Raw genomic sequence first — 15,107 nt, 5'->3', positions numbered from 1 at the left:
ACCTGTCACACAAGGACAGGCTGAGAGAACTGGGCCTGTTTAGCCTGGAAAAGGGGATACCAAGGGGAGACCTCATCAATATCTCTATAAATATCTGAGGGGAGGGTGTTGAGAGGATGGAGTCAGTTTCTTTTCAGATGTGCCCGGCAACAGGACGAGAGGCAATGGGCATAAACTGCAACAGAGGAAGTTCCAGCTGAATATGAGAAAAATTTCTTTACCGTGAGGGTGACGGAGCACTGGAACAGGTTGCCCAGAGGGGTTGTGGAGTCTCCTTCTCTGGAGATACTCAAAACCCATCTAGATGCCATCCTGTGCAATGTGCTATAGGTGAGCCTACTGGGCAGGAGGGTTGGACTGGATGACCTCCAACATCCTTTCCAACCTGAGCAATTCCGTGGTTGTGTGAAATTAAAGGGGAACAGTTCCTTATATGCTGGTAGTTCTTGTCCAGAGAAATATAACTGAAGGGATCAAAGTCTTCACACACTTCCACACCAGTCTAGTTCTAGAAGTGAAAGGTATACAGGAAGAGAGGCATTGATTTTTCTCCTTTCTCCCCCTTGCTCAAAAACATGTATAATTTTCTTTGGTTTGTGTGTAGTGGCCCATGGCACTATTCTTACTACTCTCGTCTTCTGTTCTGAATCTACGCGCAAGGCAGGAATGTGAGGTCTTTGCTAGTGTTGTTATTCGGTGCGTAAACTCTTTCCATACTATGTCTAGAACCTTGTATTTTGAAACTAATTTGGACTTGAATCCTCTTAGGTCTGCAGAAAGTTCTTAAACCAAAGCAGTATGAAGGTGCAATGGTATAGTCCAAAGTACTGCAAATGACTGCCGACAAAAAGCCAGCAGCTGGCACGGCCCTGCAGGTTGGCTGAGCTGCACAGCAGCCAACAGCTTGTGTTCAGTAACAGCTTCTGGGCACCAGTAGTAAGAGTGGTCAGGCTAATGAGAGGGACTGTGTTAACGACTATCTGGTAGCACACTGTCAGCTTGCTGTTTGTGCCTGTTCTCAGGCAAACCGCAAGAAGTGCTCCTGCCTCCTCAGATCTTGCCAAGCATTACTTGGATTTTGCTTACAGATTCCAAATGGCAGTGGTTCTTCTGGGCCTCTTGGGCAGTGGCTACTCTAGGTAACTCCTGTGGAGGGCATGGCTCATTTGGACCCTCAGATTCGTCTTTCAGCTTGTCAATAGCTGCTGTGTCCCTTCCTCTGTTCTGCTGCAATAAGTTCCTCCTCCGGGGTGGGGCATGGAGCCACCTTGCACAGGTCCTCAGCAGGGCTGAGTCTGTACCTCTGCCAGTGGACGGTGTGTCTGCAGGCTGAGCGGTCTCATGACATTCCTCTCCTCCATGGTCAACTCGTCCCCAGGCCGTGCAGCTCCACTGGACACATCTGCTAATCATCTCTGTCCAGAGAGATCTGGACAGATTGGAGGGCTGGGCGATCATCAACCACATGAAGCTTAACTAAAGCAAGGGCCGGGTCCTGCACCCAGGACGGGGCAAGCCTGGCTGCACGTACAGACTGGGCGATGAGACACTGGAGAGCAGCCCCGCAGAGAGGGATCTGGGGGTTGTGGCTGACAGCAAGTTGAATATGAGCCAGCAGCGTGCCCTGGCAGCCAGGAAGGCCAACCGTATCCTGGGGTGTATCAAGCACGGCATCGCTAGTTGGTTGAGGGAGGTGATTGTCCCACTCTACTCTGTGCTAGTCCCGCCTCACCTCGAGCACTGTGTGCAGTTCTGGGCACCACAGTACAAAAAGGATGCAACACTGTTGGAGAGTGTCCAGAGGAGGATGATGAAGATGGTGAAGGGACTAGAGGGGAAGATGTAAGAAGAGCGGCTGAGGTCGCTTGGCCTGTTCCTCCTGGAGAAGAGGAGGCTGTGGGGGGACCTCATCACAGCGTACAACTTCCTAGCGAGGGGGAGTGCAGAGGCAGGCACTCACCTATGCTCCGTAATCGCCAGTGAAAGGACCTGCGGGAATGGTGTTAAGGTGAGGCAGGGGAAGTTTAGGCTGGACATCAGGACGAGGTTCTTCACCAAGAGGGTGGTCACGCCCTGGAACAGGCTCCCCAGGGAAGTAGTCACTGCACCAAGCCTGTCAGAATTTAAGAAGCGATGGGACTGTGCTCTTAGTCATACGGTCTGAGTTTTTGGGTAGACCTGTGTGGTGCCAGGAGTTGGACTTGATGATCCTTATGGGTCCCTTCCAACTCGGGATTTTCTATGATTGTATGTTGCAAGGCTGGTTCCGCTGTGAAGAGCACCTGAAAGGTGAATCTGGGGCCCTGAGAAGCTCTGTCCCAAGTGACAGGCACCTGTGAAGATGCTGTGGTCTGGGTGAGCCAGAGTGAGTCTGAGGGAAACCTGATCCTTGCTGACCAGCACTGTGGAAAACAGAAAGACCATAGGATTTCCAGGGGTATTTGGAATATCCAAGTAGAGGCAACATGAGTGGTGTGTCTTTAGATATCCCTGATGTTCCTGGAAATCCTTTTCTGTGTGCAGCATATTCATCAGGCAGGGTTCACCAGCAAGAAGGCCTGAAGGAGAAACTCTTGTCTTTCCTGCATTTCCAAAGTGCTTGGTATTTCTGTGGTGAAGGCTTTTGACTTCAAGGTGGACAGGTTTTTTTTGTTGTTGTTGTTGTTTTTGGCTGGTTGGTTGTTTTTTTTGTTTGTTTGTTTGTTTTCCTGGCAGCACCTGTTTTTAGGTGAAAACCTGGGTTTTCATTAAGATTAAAAGGCAGTAGTGTTGTTGTTTTTTTTTTTGGCTGTTGTTTTTTTGTTTGTTTGTTTTACAGAGTCAGAAAGGCAAGTGGCAATTCTCCCTGATATTAAAAAAAAAAAAAAAAAAAAAAAAAAAAAAAAACCAGCGCTAATATTGTTTTTTTTTTTTTTTCCATTTTAAACAAGAAGAAAAACAAGAAGGAAATAATGCTATGACTTGGAAGCACTTTTTGGGGGCAATGACTGGGACACATCGTGTTTCTGACACAGACTGCACCTCCTGAAATGTTTCAGAGCTTCATTACCATGTTGCCTTGTTTTCCTCAGTTCAAAGTGGCGGATATGGTATGTTGTGGGAGGAGGAGTCCGGTCAAGGACTATGACTTTACTAGCTGCAGACTAGAAATGACAAGTCCCTTAGGCTGCTGCAACGCGTTCAGCTAGTGAGGGCCTGACCCACAGGGTCAGAGGCTGGTCCTGGCTCTGTGGGTGGGCTGATGGTGGTGTCTCGTTCCTTGAGGTGTGAGGTACCACTCATGCAAAAAGTCCTTTTGTTCTGTTAAGACAAAAACCTGAAGCCCAAGATACATTGATGGCTATATAAAAAAAACTAAGTTGGATTGGTGCTTTTTTCTAAGGTGGTTAGTGACAACACCTGACGAGCCAGAACTTGCTTGCTTGCCCCCACTGAAAGCATTGCAATCAGAAATGGTGACTACTGGAACACAAGAAGAAGGCCTGTTCACATTGGAGCAGGAATTAGTTGTTGCTAGACTTGCCTGGTGCTGCTTAGCAAAGAAGACCATATGTTTCCGGAGCAGCACAGGCTCTCTTTTTGGCTGCCCATGGCAGGAGGTGAACCACAGGCTGTACAATAGACTATGTAGGATCTGCTGGTGTGCTGCAGGACCAGGCTGGAGGGATGTGGTCCACGCTTCTGCACTGTCAGGGGAAGGGTCCTGTGATGCCGCAGACCTATTCTTCTTGCAACGTTTGTTCTTCTGCCTGTTATCTCCCTGAGCAGGGAAGCAGTGAGGCTGGGGTTGTACTTGTTCAGAGCACACATCAGCGTCGTCTGCCAGCTTTCAGAGGAAGGTTGACCACAAGAGGAATTCATGTCGTCACTGTTGTCTGCCTTCCCCCAGAACCCCAACACAAACACCCAATGCCGGTTGTTTTTAAGGTGTTCTAGAAACAGCTTGGTAAAAGGGTGTGTGTACAGACCTTGGAGGACATTTTGCTAACACAAGCTGTAAGTCACGTGGACTGTGCTAGATCCCTTTCTTGGTAGCAGAAAAGCAACTGTCACCTGCTCCTCAGTGCTAGGCCATGGGCTTGCTGACCCACCGACTGATGCTGTAGGGTTCCTTCCCCTTTTAACCAAGTCAAAGCTTTTCAATTTCTTTGTCCCAGATGAGCTTTTTTGACATGGGGAAGCTGAGGAAAAACACTCGGAACAGTCGTACAGTCAGGGGGACATCAGCTCAGTTGTAAAGTCCTTGTAAGAGAGCAGGCTGTTCTGTGGTACCAAAGCGATTATAATGAGAGCCCCAGGGTGACTGGAAAAGTAGCTGACATAAGGGCGTGGAGGATAGTCTAAATCCCATTAGAGACATCTGGCAACGCTGAACAGTGTCATGGGGGTGTTTTCCTCATGAGTAGAATCTGCACTGCTGCATGGGTGAGGGGACCGACAGAAAAGGATGTTTGTGGCTGCCTGCCCTTTGAGCATAGAGAGGGACTCTTTGGGATGAGCCCCAGGCAGGCCCATGCCCCTCAGGAGACACCACAATGCATTTGGGCTCTTTGGGCTGTCCTGTGAGCTGGGCAAGTCTGTGTGAATGCAGCTTGTTTCAGCGGAAGCCAGGGAAGAGTTATAGATCTGCTCGGGGAGAGCTACTCCTCATACTGAATTGACTTATGAGACAGGATGACCATGGTGATTCTTTACTCTCTCCCCTCTCCTTTCCCCTCCGTTATGCTTTTTTTTTCTTCTCCAAAGGCATGTTACTTAACTGTGTGATTGTGGAAAACTTGTTAGCAACAGCTCAATCACACTGAAATAACGAAAGCAGCATAGCTTGCCCCAGCCTGTGTGCTCCTGTTTATTTTTCCTCAAATCTTCACCTGCCTCACTACAGAGGTGGAAGAAGGGAGCTGTGATGGGGATGTAACAGTCTTTGGTTTCTGTAAAAGTCGTGTCCACTGGAGGAGGAATGAGGCCTGCCCTGTCAGTATCTGCTGTGTTAGCATGGGAGCGAGCCTGAGGAGAGTCTCAGGAGATGTGGGACCTGGGAGGTAGTGGGCGAGTGCTGGCTGCTGGGCTGCAGCTGCAGGCATGTGCTTTTCCTCTGTGTTCATGTGCCATCCAGCTTGTCGTGCCTCATGGCACAGCTTGAATCCTTGGTGTGTGCATCTCAGCAGCACTGCAGGGTCAGTGCTGTGGGTAGAATGTCTCCAAAGAAGAGGAAAGCCCTTATTGGCAGGTGCAATGGAGACAATGTTCTGGGGAGGGGGCTCTAGTATCATCCTCCTGGCTGGGGCTTTCTCACGTTCTGATGGGAGTGCAGGTTGCCATTGCAGGTTTAATCCTGGTCCTTTGGACCAGCTATCTCCTCTGACCACATCTCAGAGAACATCTTTAGAAGCTAGTATGTGGAATGTCTGTAAAATACTGTTTTGTCCCGGTGACTTGTCAGGACTGGCTGACCTTCAAACGCTTTGCTGCAGAGACAGCCAGTCCTCCCAAAAGTGTCTTCTGATGCAGTTCAGGCTCACAATGACTACGTTTGTCAGGAATTAGCTTAGTTTTCTACTGTCTGCCTGGAAAGCAAGGAACGGGCTTGCCCTCTGATGGCACATGCAGGAGAAGAAGTGTTTAAGAATCGAGGACAGACATGGCTAGTTTCCCTGATACCTCTCTACCCCATAGGGGACCCGCTCCATGACCCTGGCAGGTCACAGAGACATGAGTTTGGCTGTGTGAGAACCTGCCTGTTCTCTTGAACCTGCATCTGCCTGGTTCCACGCCTGCTTACGCTGTCAAGAGTGGAGAGCCATCCCTTGCCCGAGGGATCCCAAACTGTCCTGTAGGAGCCCAGCCTTCCTCCAGAGTCAGACGTGTTCATTGCCTGGGGATGACCTCAAAGAGCACCTGAGCTGAACCCTTTATTCACTGTCCTTTTGATCTCTGAAAGCAGGTGGGAAAACTGGGGCTTTCTGACACTTCCTGACAGCAGAGAGGCTGAGTTGTAAGCTAGAGTGTTTCTGGGCTGTTCTCCAAACCAAGATCAGCCACGTTGCACAAGAAAACGCTCTGCTGCTGCAGTTTCTGCTTCTTAGAGCTTGTGATGGCAGCACGTAGAAGGTGACTGGTCTCTAGGGAATAGCAGGCCTTAACGAGTTTGGGTAGCCTGTGCAGGGAGCAGCCCCGCTTTGTCTCCGAACTGCACTGTCTGAGGATCAGTCGCCAGCTACATTGGAGGTAAAATTCTCCTGCACAAGCCTTTTCAGCAGGAATAGCTGCAGTTTGGATACCAGCAGGACTGTGGACTTGTTTATATTGCCGTGTCTCTGCCACAAGAAGGCAAAAGCAGAAGACATCTCGAAGTGCACAGCCGTGTCATGGTTTTTCACAGCTCATTCTCTAGTGGCTTTCACTGCTGTAGAGCATAGTATCCCCGTAGCACTGCATGCAAGGCAGAGACACCTCTGCTCCTTTTCCGGGGGAACTGCTGAAGTTCAACATCATTAGGATTACGTTGAAGACCGAGAGATCTGATCAGGAAGTTAGCTGTCCATCAAAGGATATGAAAAGATGCTGAGGCCTAATTAGCTTCAATGAATGGAGCAGTCTTGCAGCTTCTGTGAGACTCAACAGCCCCATAAAGGACAATTGGGAAGAGGACAAGAGGTTATTTTAGGAACTTTGAGCTGCTCCTGAGGGACAACATACAGCTTTTTTTTTTTTTTTTAAAGATCTAACCTAGTGTTCAGGTTTTGATCATGCACAAAAAGAGAGATTTGATTTAAATGAAAAATAGACAGAACCAACACAAAGGGCTGTATTTATGCTTTGGATCGTGGCAGTGACTGACATTGAATCTTATTTGCCTGTATTTTCAACACCCCAGCTGCTGTGGAGGTTGCTGCTAGTATTTGGTCCATGGCATGCTAGGGTGGCCAGAGGCAAGGTTTCAGTGTCTTCCATGGTCAGACAGTTCAGCTCAGCATGGCAAGGCTTCATGTCGGGGCTGCACAGTATTAGCTGGAGCTTGGGTGCCTGAACTATGTACTTCCATGATTATCTCTGCCTGCAAGCGTTGTTGCAGAGTGACTAGGAAGCTGGCCTGAGGTTGGGAGGTCGAAGAAGCCTTAAAGAAGCTCTTTAAGCCTCCCTCTTGGGAGGTCGAAGAAGCTCTTTGTCAGTATATGTTATTGTACTGGGGTTTGGGAACTGGGGAAGGAAAGGGTGCACTATTTTGATTGTATTGTAGTCATCACTGAGAATGATGCTTCTAGAAGACCTGTGATTCAGGTCAGTGGCAGTAAGGCTGGACCACATCTAGAGATGTTTTATGACAGGTTATTTCAACTGTTTCTGTTTGTGCAGCTCTTTGCTTTCCTCTAAGTCTTGTTTTCCTCTAACAAAGTTTAAGGATCTTTTGGTATTACGATTCTGGTCCACTCAAGCAGTTCCATGATGTGTTTGAGGACTTGATCCAAAAATGTTTCAAAATGGCAGGTGCAAGTGGGAAAAAGACTCCGGTTAGAGCTCTTCTGGGGATGTTTTGAAGCAAAGAGGAGGTGCCAGTCACACAAGCTTGGTTTGCACATGCAAAGGGATAACCCTGTCACACACAGCACGTGTAGGTGCCTGCGTGCCCAGGGGATACCCTGAGAAAGAAAACAAACCCTACTGCACTGAGTTTTGCACTGCTTGAAGAAATAACTGCCAAAGCATTCTCTTTTGAGACGCCTATCTCAAACGTTATGTTTTACAGGAAGAAGAGTGATTTTTTTTTTCTTCTTTTATATTCCATCAAGGGTTTCTGAGCGTTTATGTTCATTCTTCAAGATTTTTGTCCTTGTCATGTGGACTCAGACCTCCTCCAGAAATCCTTTTTTTTATGAAGGGCAGCACAAGTATGGAAAGGAAAGTCTGTCCTTTCTGCAAAGAAGAAAAATAGAAGGGGCAGGGATAGAGGACGGAGCGGCCACACTGTGACACACGTGTAACAGTGTCTAGGGCTGCCTACAGACAGAGAAGGTGAAATATTTTGACTGAAAGAGTGATGTTAAGTGTAGATGATGAATGATTAGGCCTTGGCTTGAAATGTCCGATTTATGTCTTCCTGGCTGCAGAACTGCTATGCTTGTACTTGTGCTATGATTATTCCCCAGTCACCCATCTGGAAAGAGGCCAGATTTCCTATCCAATAATCTGTTTCTTCCTTCAGAAAGTACTGTTTGATTGCAAGGATGCTCATTTCAGCTCAAAGATGCTGTTCAGAGGCAGGTGTAGGAGCAGTGTGGCTAGAATCACTTTCTGATTGTGCTGCATAAGAAAGAGCAGCCAAAAAAATGCTCATGAAAGAAATGAAGGGTTGAATTTTATGACCCTCTTTTCTGTCCATTGCTATGTGGTTGGGTAGTGAAAGGGGCCAAAACAGCTTCCGGGGAAGGAAAAGAGAAATCAACAAATGTTGGTCCCATCCTTTCATCATTGTTAGGAAGAATGTAGTGAGTGGAGAATGTGAAGAGGAATAGAGATCCAGTTTGTGTTCAGACAAAATGTCTCATGCCTCATTTCTGTCAGCTTCCAAGCATCTCTTTTATACCTTGTTATTCAGATATTCACTTACTAATGTTTCTCTTGCAGCAGAGCTTCTGCCATGGATCAGCAGCTGCTGTCATCTCAGCAGAACAAAGAATGTCCCTGACGTGTTGAGTTTACTGTCTGAGCAGAAGATCAAGAGCTGAGGACTTACAAATCTTGCAGATTGAGTGGAAGACAGTGTGAAAGGTGATTGTTTCTTTGTCAATATTTGACATACAAAGTGTTGATATTATTTATAACTTTTTGTAGATGCAAACATTTTCTGATTCATTTTGCATTTGGTCCACCTGCAGCCCACAGTTCTTTACAGCATTTGAACAAGTAATAAGAATGGTGGCTACAGGCTTTCTGTAACTTGGAAGGTATGATATTAAAATTACTAATGAGCCGACTTTGTAGAGCAGAGGTAGACCTGCAGATTATGTTAGGGGTCTGGAAGCTGACCTGACCTTCACATCTTCAAAAGAAACAGCATTTTTTTTTAACATTTTTAGTTGCAATTAAAGTCATAATGAATTAAATAAATCTGAGCCAGAGGATTTCAGTGCCACAGTTCTTCATTTCAGAAGGACTAAAACAATCACAGAATGCTTTGGATTGAAAGGGACCTTAAACATCATCTAGTTCCAGTCCCCTTGCTGTGAGCAAGTACACCTTCCACTTGACACCTTCCATTAGACCAGTTTGTTCAAAGTCCCATCCAACCTGGCCTTAAACACTTCCAGGGATAGGGCATCCATGACTTCTCTGGGCAACCTGTTCAAATATGTCACCACCCTTGTATTAAAGAATTTATTCCTAATATCTAATCTAAATCTACATTCTTTGAGTTTAAAACCATTGCCCATTGTCACTACACTACCAGCTAAAGAGTCCCTCCCTGTCTTTACCCCTTTAGGTACTGGAAGGCTTGTGTAAGTTTTCTCCAGAGCCTTCTATTCTCTAGGCTGAGCAACCCGAGCTCTCTCAGCCGGTCTTTGTAGGAGAGGTGTTCCAGCCATCTGAAGATTAGAGGATGAGAGCAGCCCTTTGGACGATCAGAGATAATTCTTGTGGCCCTCCTATGGACCTGCTCTAACAAGTTTCTGTCCTTCTTGTGCTGGGGGCACCAAAGCTGGACATAGCTCCAGGTGGGGTCTCCTGAGAGAAGAGCAGAAGGGGAGAATCACCTTCTTCACCCTGCTGGCCATGCTGCTTTTAATGCAGCCCAGGATGTAGTTGGCTTCATGGGTTGCAAGATCCACTTGTAACCAAGTCTGTATTCATGTTTGGGATTGTCCCAACCCAGGCACAGGACCTTGCACTTGACCTTGGTGAACCTCACGTTTGCACGGGCCCACCTCTTAAGCTTGCCAAGGTCCCTCTGGATGCTATCCCTTTGTACAGCATGTCAACTGCATTACACAACTTGATGTCATCTCCAAAAATGTTGAGAATCACAGAATCACAGAATTTCTAGGTTGGAAGAGACCTCAAGATTGAGTCCAACCTCTGACCTAACACTAACAGTCCCCACTAAACCATATCCCTAAGCTCTACATCTAAGCGTCTTTTAAAGACTTCCAGGGATGGTGACTCCACCACTTCCCTGGGCAGCCTGTTCCAGTGTCTAACAACCCTTTCGGTAAAGAAGTTCTTCCTAAGATCCAACCTAAAACTCCCCTGGCGCATCAGCATTATGTCATTCTCCAAGTACCTGTCTTTGGATTTTGCAGCTTGGGTGATGTAGCTTGCTGGTGAAGATCGAGACAAAGAAGTTGAGTTCTCCATGTTGATTGTAGCCAGGTCTCCTGTACCACTCATTGTGGGGTGCACAGTTTTTTATCTATCTTTGTTGTCCTGTGTACTTGAAGAAACCTTTGGATTATTTTTCACATCTTTGTCCAAGTTCAGCTCCATCTGTGCCTTGTGGTTCATGGTACACTTCCAGTGTTCTCAGGCCATCTCTCTATAATCTTTCCAGCATGTGTATCTCCTGCCTCTGCACTTTGTTTTTGCTTTGAGTTTGGCTAAGAGGTTTTGACTTAGCTAAACTGGTCTCCTGTCTTCCCTGCCTGACTTCTTGCATGTCAGGATTGAGAGCTCTTGTGCCCGAAGAAAAATGTCTTTAAATATCTCCCAGCTCTCATTCTCCCTTTCATCTCTTAGGGCAGTTTCCCGAGAGATCCCATGAACTAGTCCCTTAAACAGCCTAAAGTTTGTCTTTCTGAGGTTTAGGGTGTTAACTCTACTTTTTGCCTATCCTGTATCCCTCAAGATTGAGAATTCTGCCAGGGCATGTTCACTACAGGCCAGGCTACCTGCACTCTTGAGCTGTCCCGTAAATTCTTCCACATTGGTGAATAACAGGTCTGGCAACATCTCTCTTCTTGTTGGTCTTCCCATCATCTGTACTAAGAAGTTATTGTCAACATACTACAGTAGTCTCCTTGACTGCTTACAGTGTGGTGTGCCACTTTTCCAGCAGATATCAGGTTGGTTGAAGTCCCCTAGCAGGGTCAGGGCCTGTGAGCATGATATTTACTGTTGCTGAAGAAAGAACTCCTCTCAGCATCCTCTCCTTGATTGAGTGGCCTGTAGTAGACATAAACCACAAATTTTCCTTTGTTGGCTTAGTCTCTGTTTTTCATCCATAAGCTCTCAATCTGTGCGTTGCTGTTCTCTGTGCAGTCAGTTCCATTTTTTGCACAGCGCATTTCCCATACCTTTCCTTCCTTGCCTATCCCTTCTGAATGGTTTATAGCCATTGCTTGCTGCACTGCAGTCATTTGATTCATGCCATCAAGTTTCCGTGACAGCAATCAAATTGCAGTTTTCTAGCTGGGCAGTGGCTATCAGCTCCTCTTGTTTGTTACTACATACTGTGTGCATTTGTGTATAACGGCACTTCATTTGGGTCTTTGACTGCCTGACCTTTTTCACAGAACCTATTTTGGAGGGTTGGGTGTCATTCCTTACTACTCTGGTAGATACACTTTTTCACCACGTTGCTTGTGTCATGCCCCATCCCATAGGTTTCACAGTAGGAGGTATAAGCACAAGGAACAGGTTGGCTGAGTGACCATTTTCATATTGCTTAACTAGAACTTCTAATTAGAAGATCCAGAATGAGCCATTCACTTCACTGATTATTTCTGGAACCACGTATGTTCAGAGTTCTAGCATTAGTAGACATCAGTACTCTAGATCAGTTTTACCAGAGACAGGTTTAAGTTTATGAACTTCATTTAGAGAAATTCATTTGAGATCATTTATGAACTCAATTTAAGTTTGTGAGCTATGTGCAGAAGCTTGCACTGGCCACTCAGTTTTCTGCTTCCTTACTGCTCTACGTTTAATTTCTGTGGTTATATTAATCCCAGGAAACCCCTCACAATGAGGGGATATACTAGTTATCTGCCTTCCGAAGGCAGTCAAGGGTCGGTTCTTGAAGGACAAGAAAATCATCAGCAGGAGTGAGCATGGATACACATTGGGGAGGTCATGCTTCATTAATATGATAAGCTTCTATGATGAAATGACCAACCTGATGGATGAGGGGAAAGCAGTGGGCATTATCTACCTGGACTTTTTAAGGCTTTTGACACTGCTCCCCATGAGAACCTCGTAGAGAAGCTGCTGATATACAGGTAAGATGGGCAGACAGTGAGGTGAAACAAAAACTGGCTGAATGGCTGGGCCCAGAGTTGGAAGTTCACGTTGGAAGCCAGTAACTAGCACTGTATACTAGGGGTCAATACTGGGTCCAGTCCTGTTTTAGTGTTGTCATTAATGATCTGGATGATGGGGCAGAGTGTACCCTCAGCAAGTTTGCAGATGACAAAACCAGGAGGAGTTGCTGATAGGCTAGAGGGTCATGCTGCCATTCAGAGGGACCTTTACAGGCTGGGTTAGGAGCCTCCCAGAGTTCAATAAGGGGAAGTGCCAAGTTCTGCCCCTGGAGAAAACCAGCTCCGGGCACCAGGATGTGCTGGGGCCACCCAGCTGGAAAGCAACCTGGCAGAAAATGCTTAGGGGGCCTGGTGGACACCAAGTTGAACATGAGCCAGCAGTGAGCCTTCACTGTAAAGAAGGCCACCTGTACTCTTGGCTACATTAGAGAAAGAAAGTATTGCCAAGCAGGTCAAGGAAGGTGATCGTTTTCCCCTCTCTCCAGCACTTGAGAGGCCACACCTAGTGCACTGTGTCCAGTTCTGTGTTCCCCAGGGCATTCATGGAGCTGCTGGAGAATATCCAGCAAAGGGTCATGAAAACAATAAAGGAAATGGAGCATCTGTCTTATGAGGAAAGGCTGAGAGAGCTGAAACTGTTCAGGCTGGAGAACAGAGTGCCAGAGAGGGAATCTCAATATGTATAAATACCTGAATGGAGGGTGCAAAGATGGAGCCAGAATCTTTTTCAGTGCTGCCCAGTGCCAGGACAAGAGGCAGTGGGCACCATCTGAAACACAGGAGGTTCCCAGTGAACATCAGGAAGCACTTTTCAACTGAGCAGTAGTAGCACTGGATGCCCAGAGGGGTTTAGAGTCTCCCTTTTTGGAGATATTTAAAACCATCCGGATGTGGTCCTGGGCAGGACCACATTAATTGGAGATCCCAGGCATTTCCCATAGTCATAAGAAAGCTCAGTTTTCCCTTTTCTGAGAGAACTAATTGCAGGATCCAGATACCTTGAGAAAGGACTGCAGAGACTACTAGGTTGTCCTCTGCTATGAGGATTTAATGCAGTATAACCATCACTCTGGACAAAACAAAAGTGCAGGCACGGGAAACAGGAGTTGTGAGTTGGTGGTGTTAAATCTTCTAGGCACTGTTCAGACTTTTCAATCTTTTATGATTTTTTTCCTGTGATTTCTGTCACTTTCAGATAAATGGAAGATTTGGAGACTAACTTAATCCAGACACGTAAAGCATGTAGAATAGAGCAAATGGTAGCGAAATGGCTTCATCGCTCCCGGGATGGTGCGTCCAGGTAAACATTGCATTTGTTGATCAGCTTTGATCAGAGACAGCACAAGCTTGTTTCCAGTGAACGTGGAGAGTCATAGGTCACAGTTCTCGCTCATTGTTACAGTTCCTTCAAAATATGCATACTGCATTCCATAGAAATAAGCAGTGTTTTCAAGCATCTCCCTCATTTTCAAGTGGGCCAAATGTTCCTTCTTTCACCCATTCCTATTTTGTGAACCATACCTACAGAAACACAATACTGTTCAATGTGAAATGTGCTTGAAGATGGGCTTGTAACTCTTGTGTCTTGGCATTGGCCCAGGTCTTAAGGACAAGGCAGTGTTGCATTTGCAAGAGATCGTGGCCTGTATCTGCTTTGCTTTTCTAAGGTCTGTGAATCAAAATTAAACTGGATGGAATCCTGGCAGGAGCTGAGAGCTGCAAATTCTCTTACCACATTGCTGGGTGAAGGTGTTGCTTGGACCCATGGAGGTCAGGGCTTGCTGTGGGGCTCACCTGGATTTCTCCTTCCATGCAACCACTGGACTGAGGTGGCTGAAAGAGTTGTGGCTGCAACTGCCTGGTACTGCTGGCCTGTTATCTTCACATTTCCCTGGAGCCCAGGGGAGCACTGCTGGCCTGCCCACCATGGAGACTCCCATGGGTATCCGAAAGAGTTCTGACCTCTATGTATATTTGTGCAGCCCATTGAAATCGGGGGGTTGTGGAACCTAAGCCCCTTTGATAACATTTTTTCTGACTATATCTTAATTAATCACCAATTTCTTGTCTCACAGTGGCAGACTGCCTGTGACAAATGCCACCAGGGATGGCAGAGGCCAGCCTGCCAGCCATGTCAGGCTCACTGTCACAGTGTACAAAGACTTGGTCCTCCATCACTATGGCTTTGAGATTTGCCCAAACCTTCCTCTTACAATTGCATCTGTCACTGCAGGTAAGCACCATTTTCTTCTCCCTACAAGCATGTGTGTGAGAAGCCTGAGCTGTCCCAGATAGCCTTTGTGATAAACTTCTGCCAGATGCCTATGGTTAGCACGTGAACCTTGATTTCTGAAGAGAGAAAGCCTGTGTGCCTGTGACATGCAGAATGTTTGAACATCTGTCTGATTTCTCACAGCACAGAGGAAATCTAAAACAGTGCCAGCTTCACCATGAATTGTTTGGTTGCACTCAGACACAGCTGATCTTGAGAGACACAAAAAGCTGTTTGAAAGAAAAGTTCTTTTTGGAGTTGAATTTGAAATGCCAAGGAAGAATTTTATCTAATCTTACAGTTCTTACTCTGCAGTGAGATCCTGTTGCCGAAAATGCTGTCTGGGCTTAATGCCCTGTAATAGAGAGAGGATCACTGCTAGATACAGGCAATCTAGCTGGAGTTCTGCTTACGTCAAGCAAATCAACTCTTCCCCATAAGAAGGGACATAACTCTGCTTCTAAAGTGTTTTTTGTTGTTTGTTTTTTTGTTTGTTTTTCCTAATAGATACACAAAAATCTTGCTTTGTACCCCATTGGTAACAGTCTGACAGCCAGAGGAAAAACTGCCCAAGCTGGACA

The 15,107-nt window shown here is 46.5% G+C and overlaps 1 protein-coding gene across 7 annotated transcripts in view; it reads left to right on the top strand.

The window, feature by feature from the left end:
• FRMPD1 (FERM and PDZ domain containing 1) overlaps nucleotides 1-15,107 on the top strand; it is a 48,811-nt gene that overhangs the window by 10,781 nt on the left and 22,923 nt on the right. For 4 of the 7 annotated variants that reach the window (XM_072031370.1, XM_038171299.2, XM_038171300.2 and 1 more), the window contains exons 2-5: nucleotides 8,626-8,769; nucleotides 13,450-13,554; nucleotides 13,922-14,196; nucleotides 14,330-14,487. In XM_072031370.1, coding sequence (XP_071887471.1) covers nucleotides 13,522-13,554; nucleotides 13,922-14,196; nucleotides 14,330-14,487 — 466 coding nt within the window. In that variant the 5' untranslated portion in view covers nucleotides 8,626-8,769; nucleotides 13,450-13,521. Of the gene's footprint in view, nucleotides 1-8,625; nucleotides 8,770-13,449; nucleotides 13,555-13,854; nucleotides 14,197-14,329; nucleotides 14,488-15,107 lie in introns of all 7 variants that reach the window. The other 3 variants (XM_038171302.2, XM_038171296.2, XM_038171301.2) reach the window with 3 other exon arrangements.

This window comes from Anas platyrhynchos, chromosome Z (assembly GCF_047663525.1).
Source record: "Anas platyrhynchos isolate ZD024472 breed Pekin duck chromosome Z, IASCAAS_PekinDuck_T2T, whole genome shotgun sequence".
NCBI lineage: Eukaryota > Metazoa > Chordata > Aves > Anseriformes > Anatidae > Anas > Anas platyrhynchos.
This window is presented reverse-complemented; position numbering and strand designations above follow the sequence as displayed.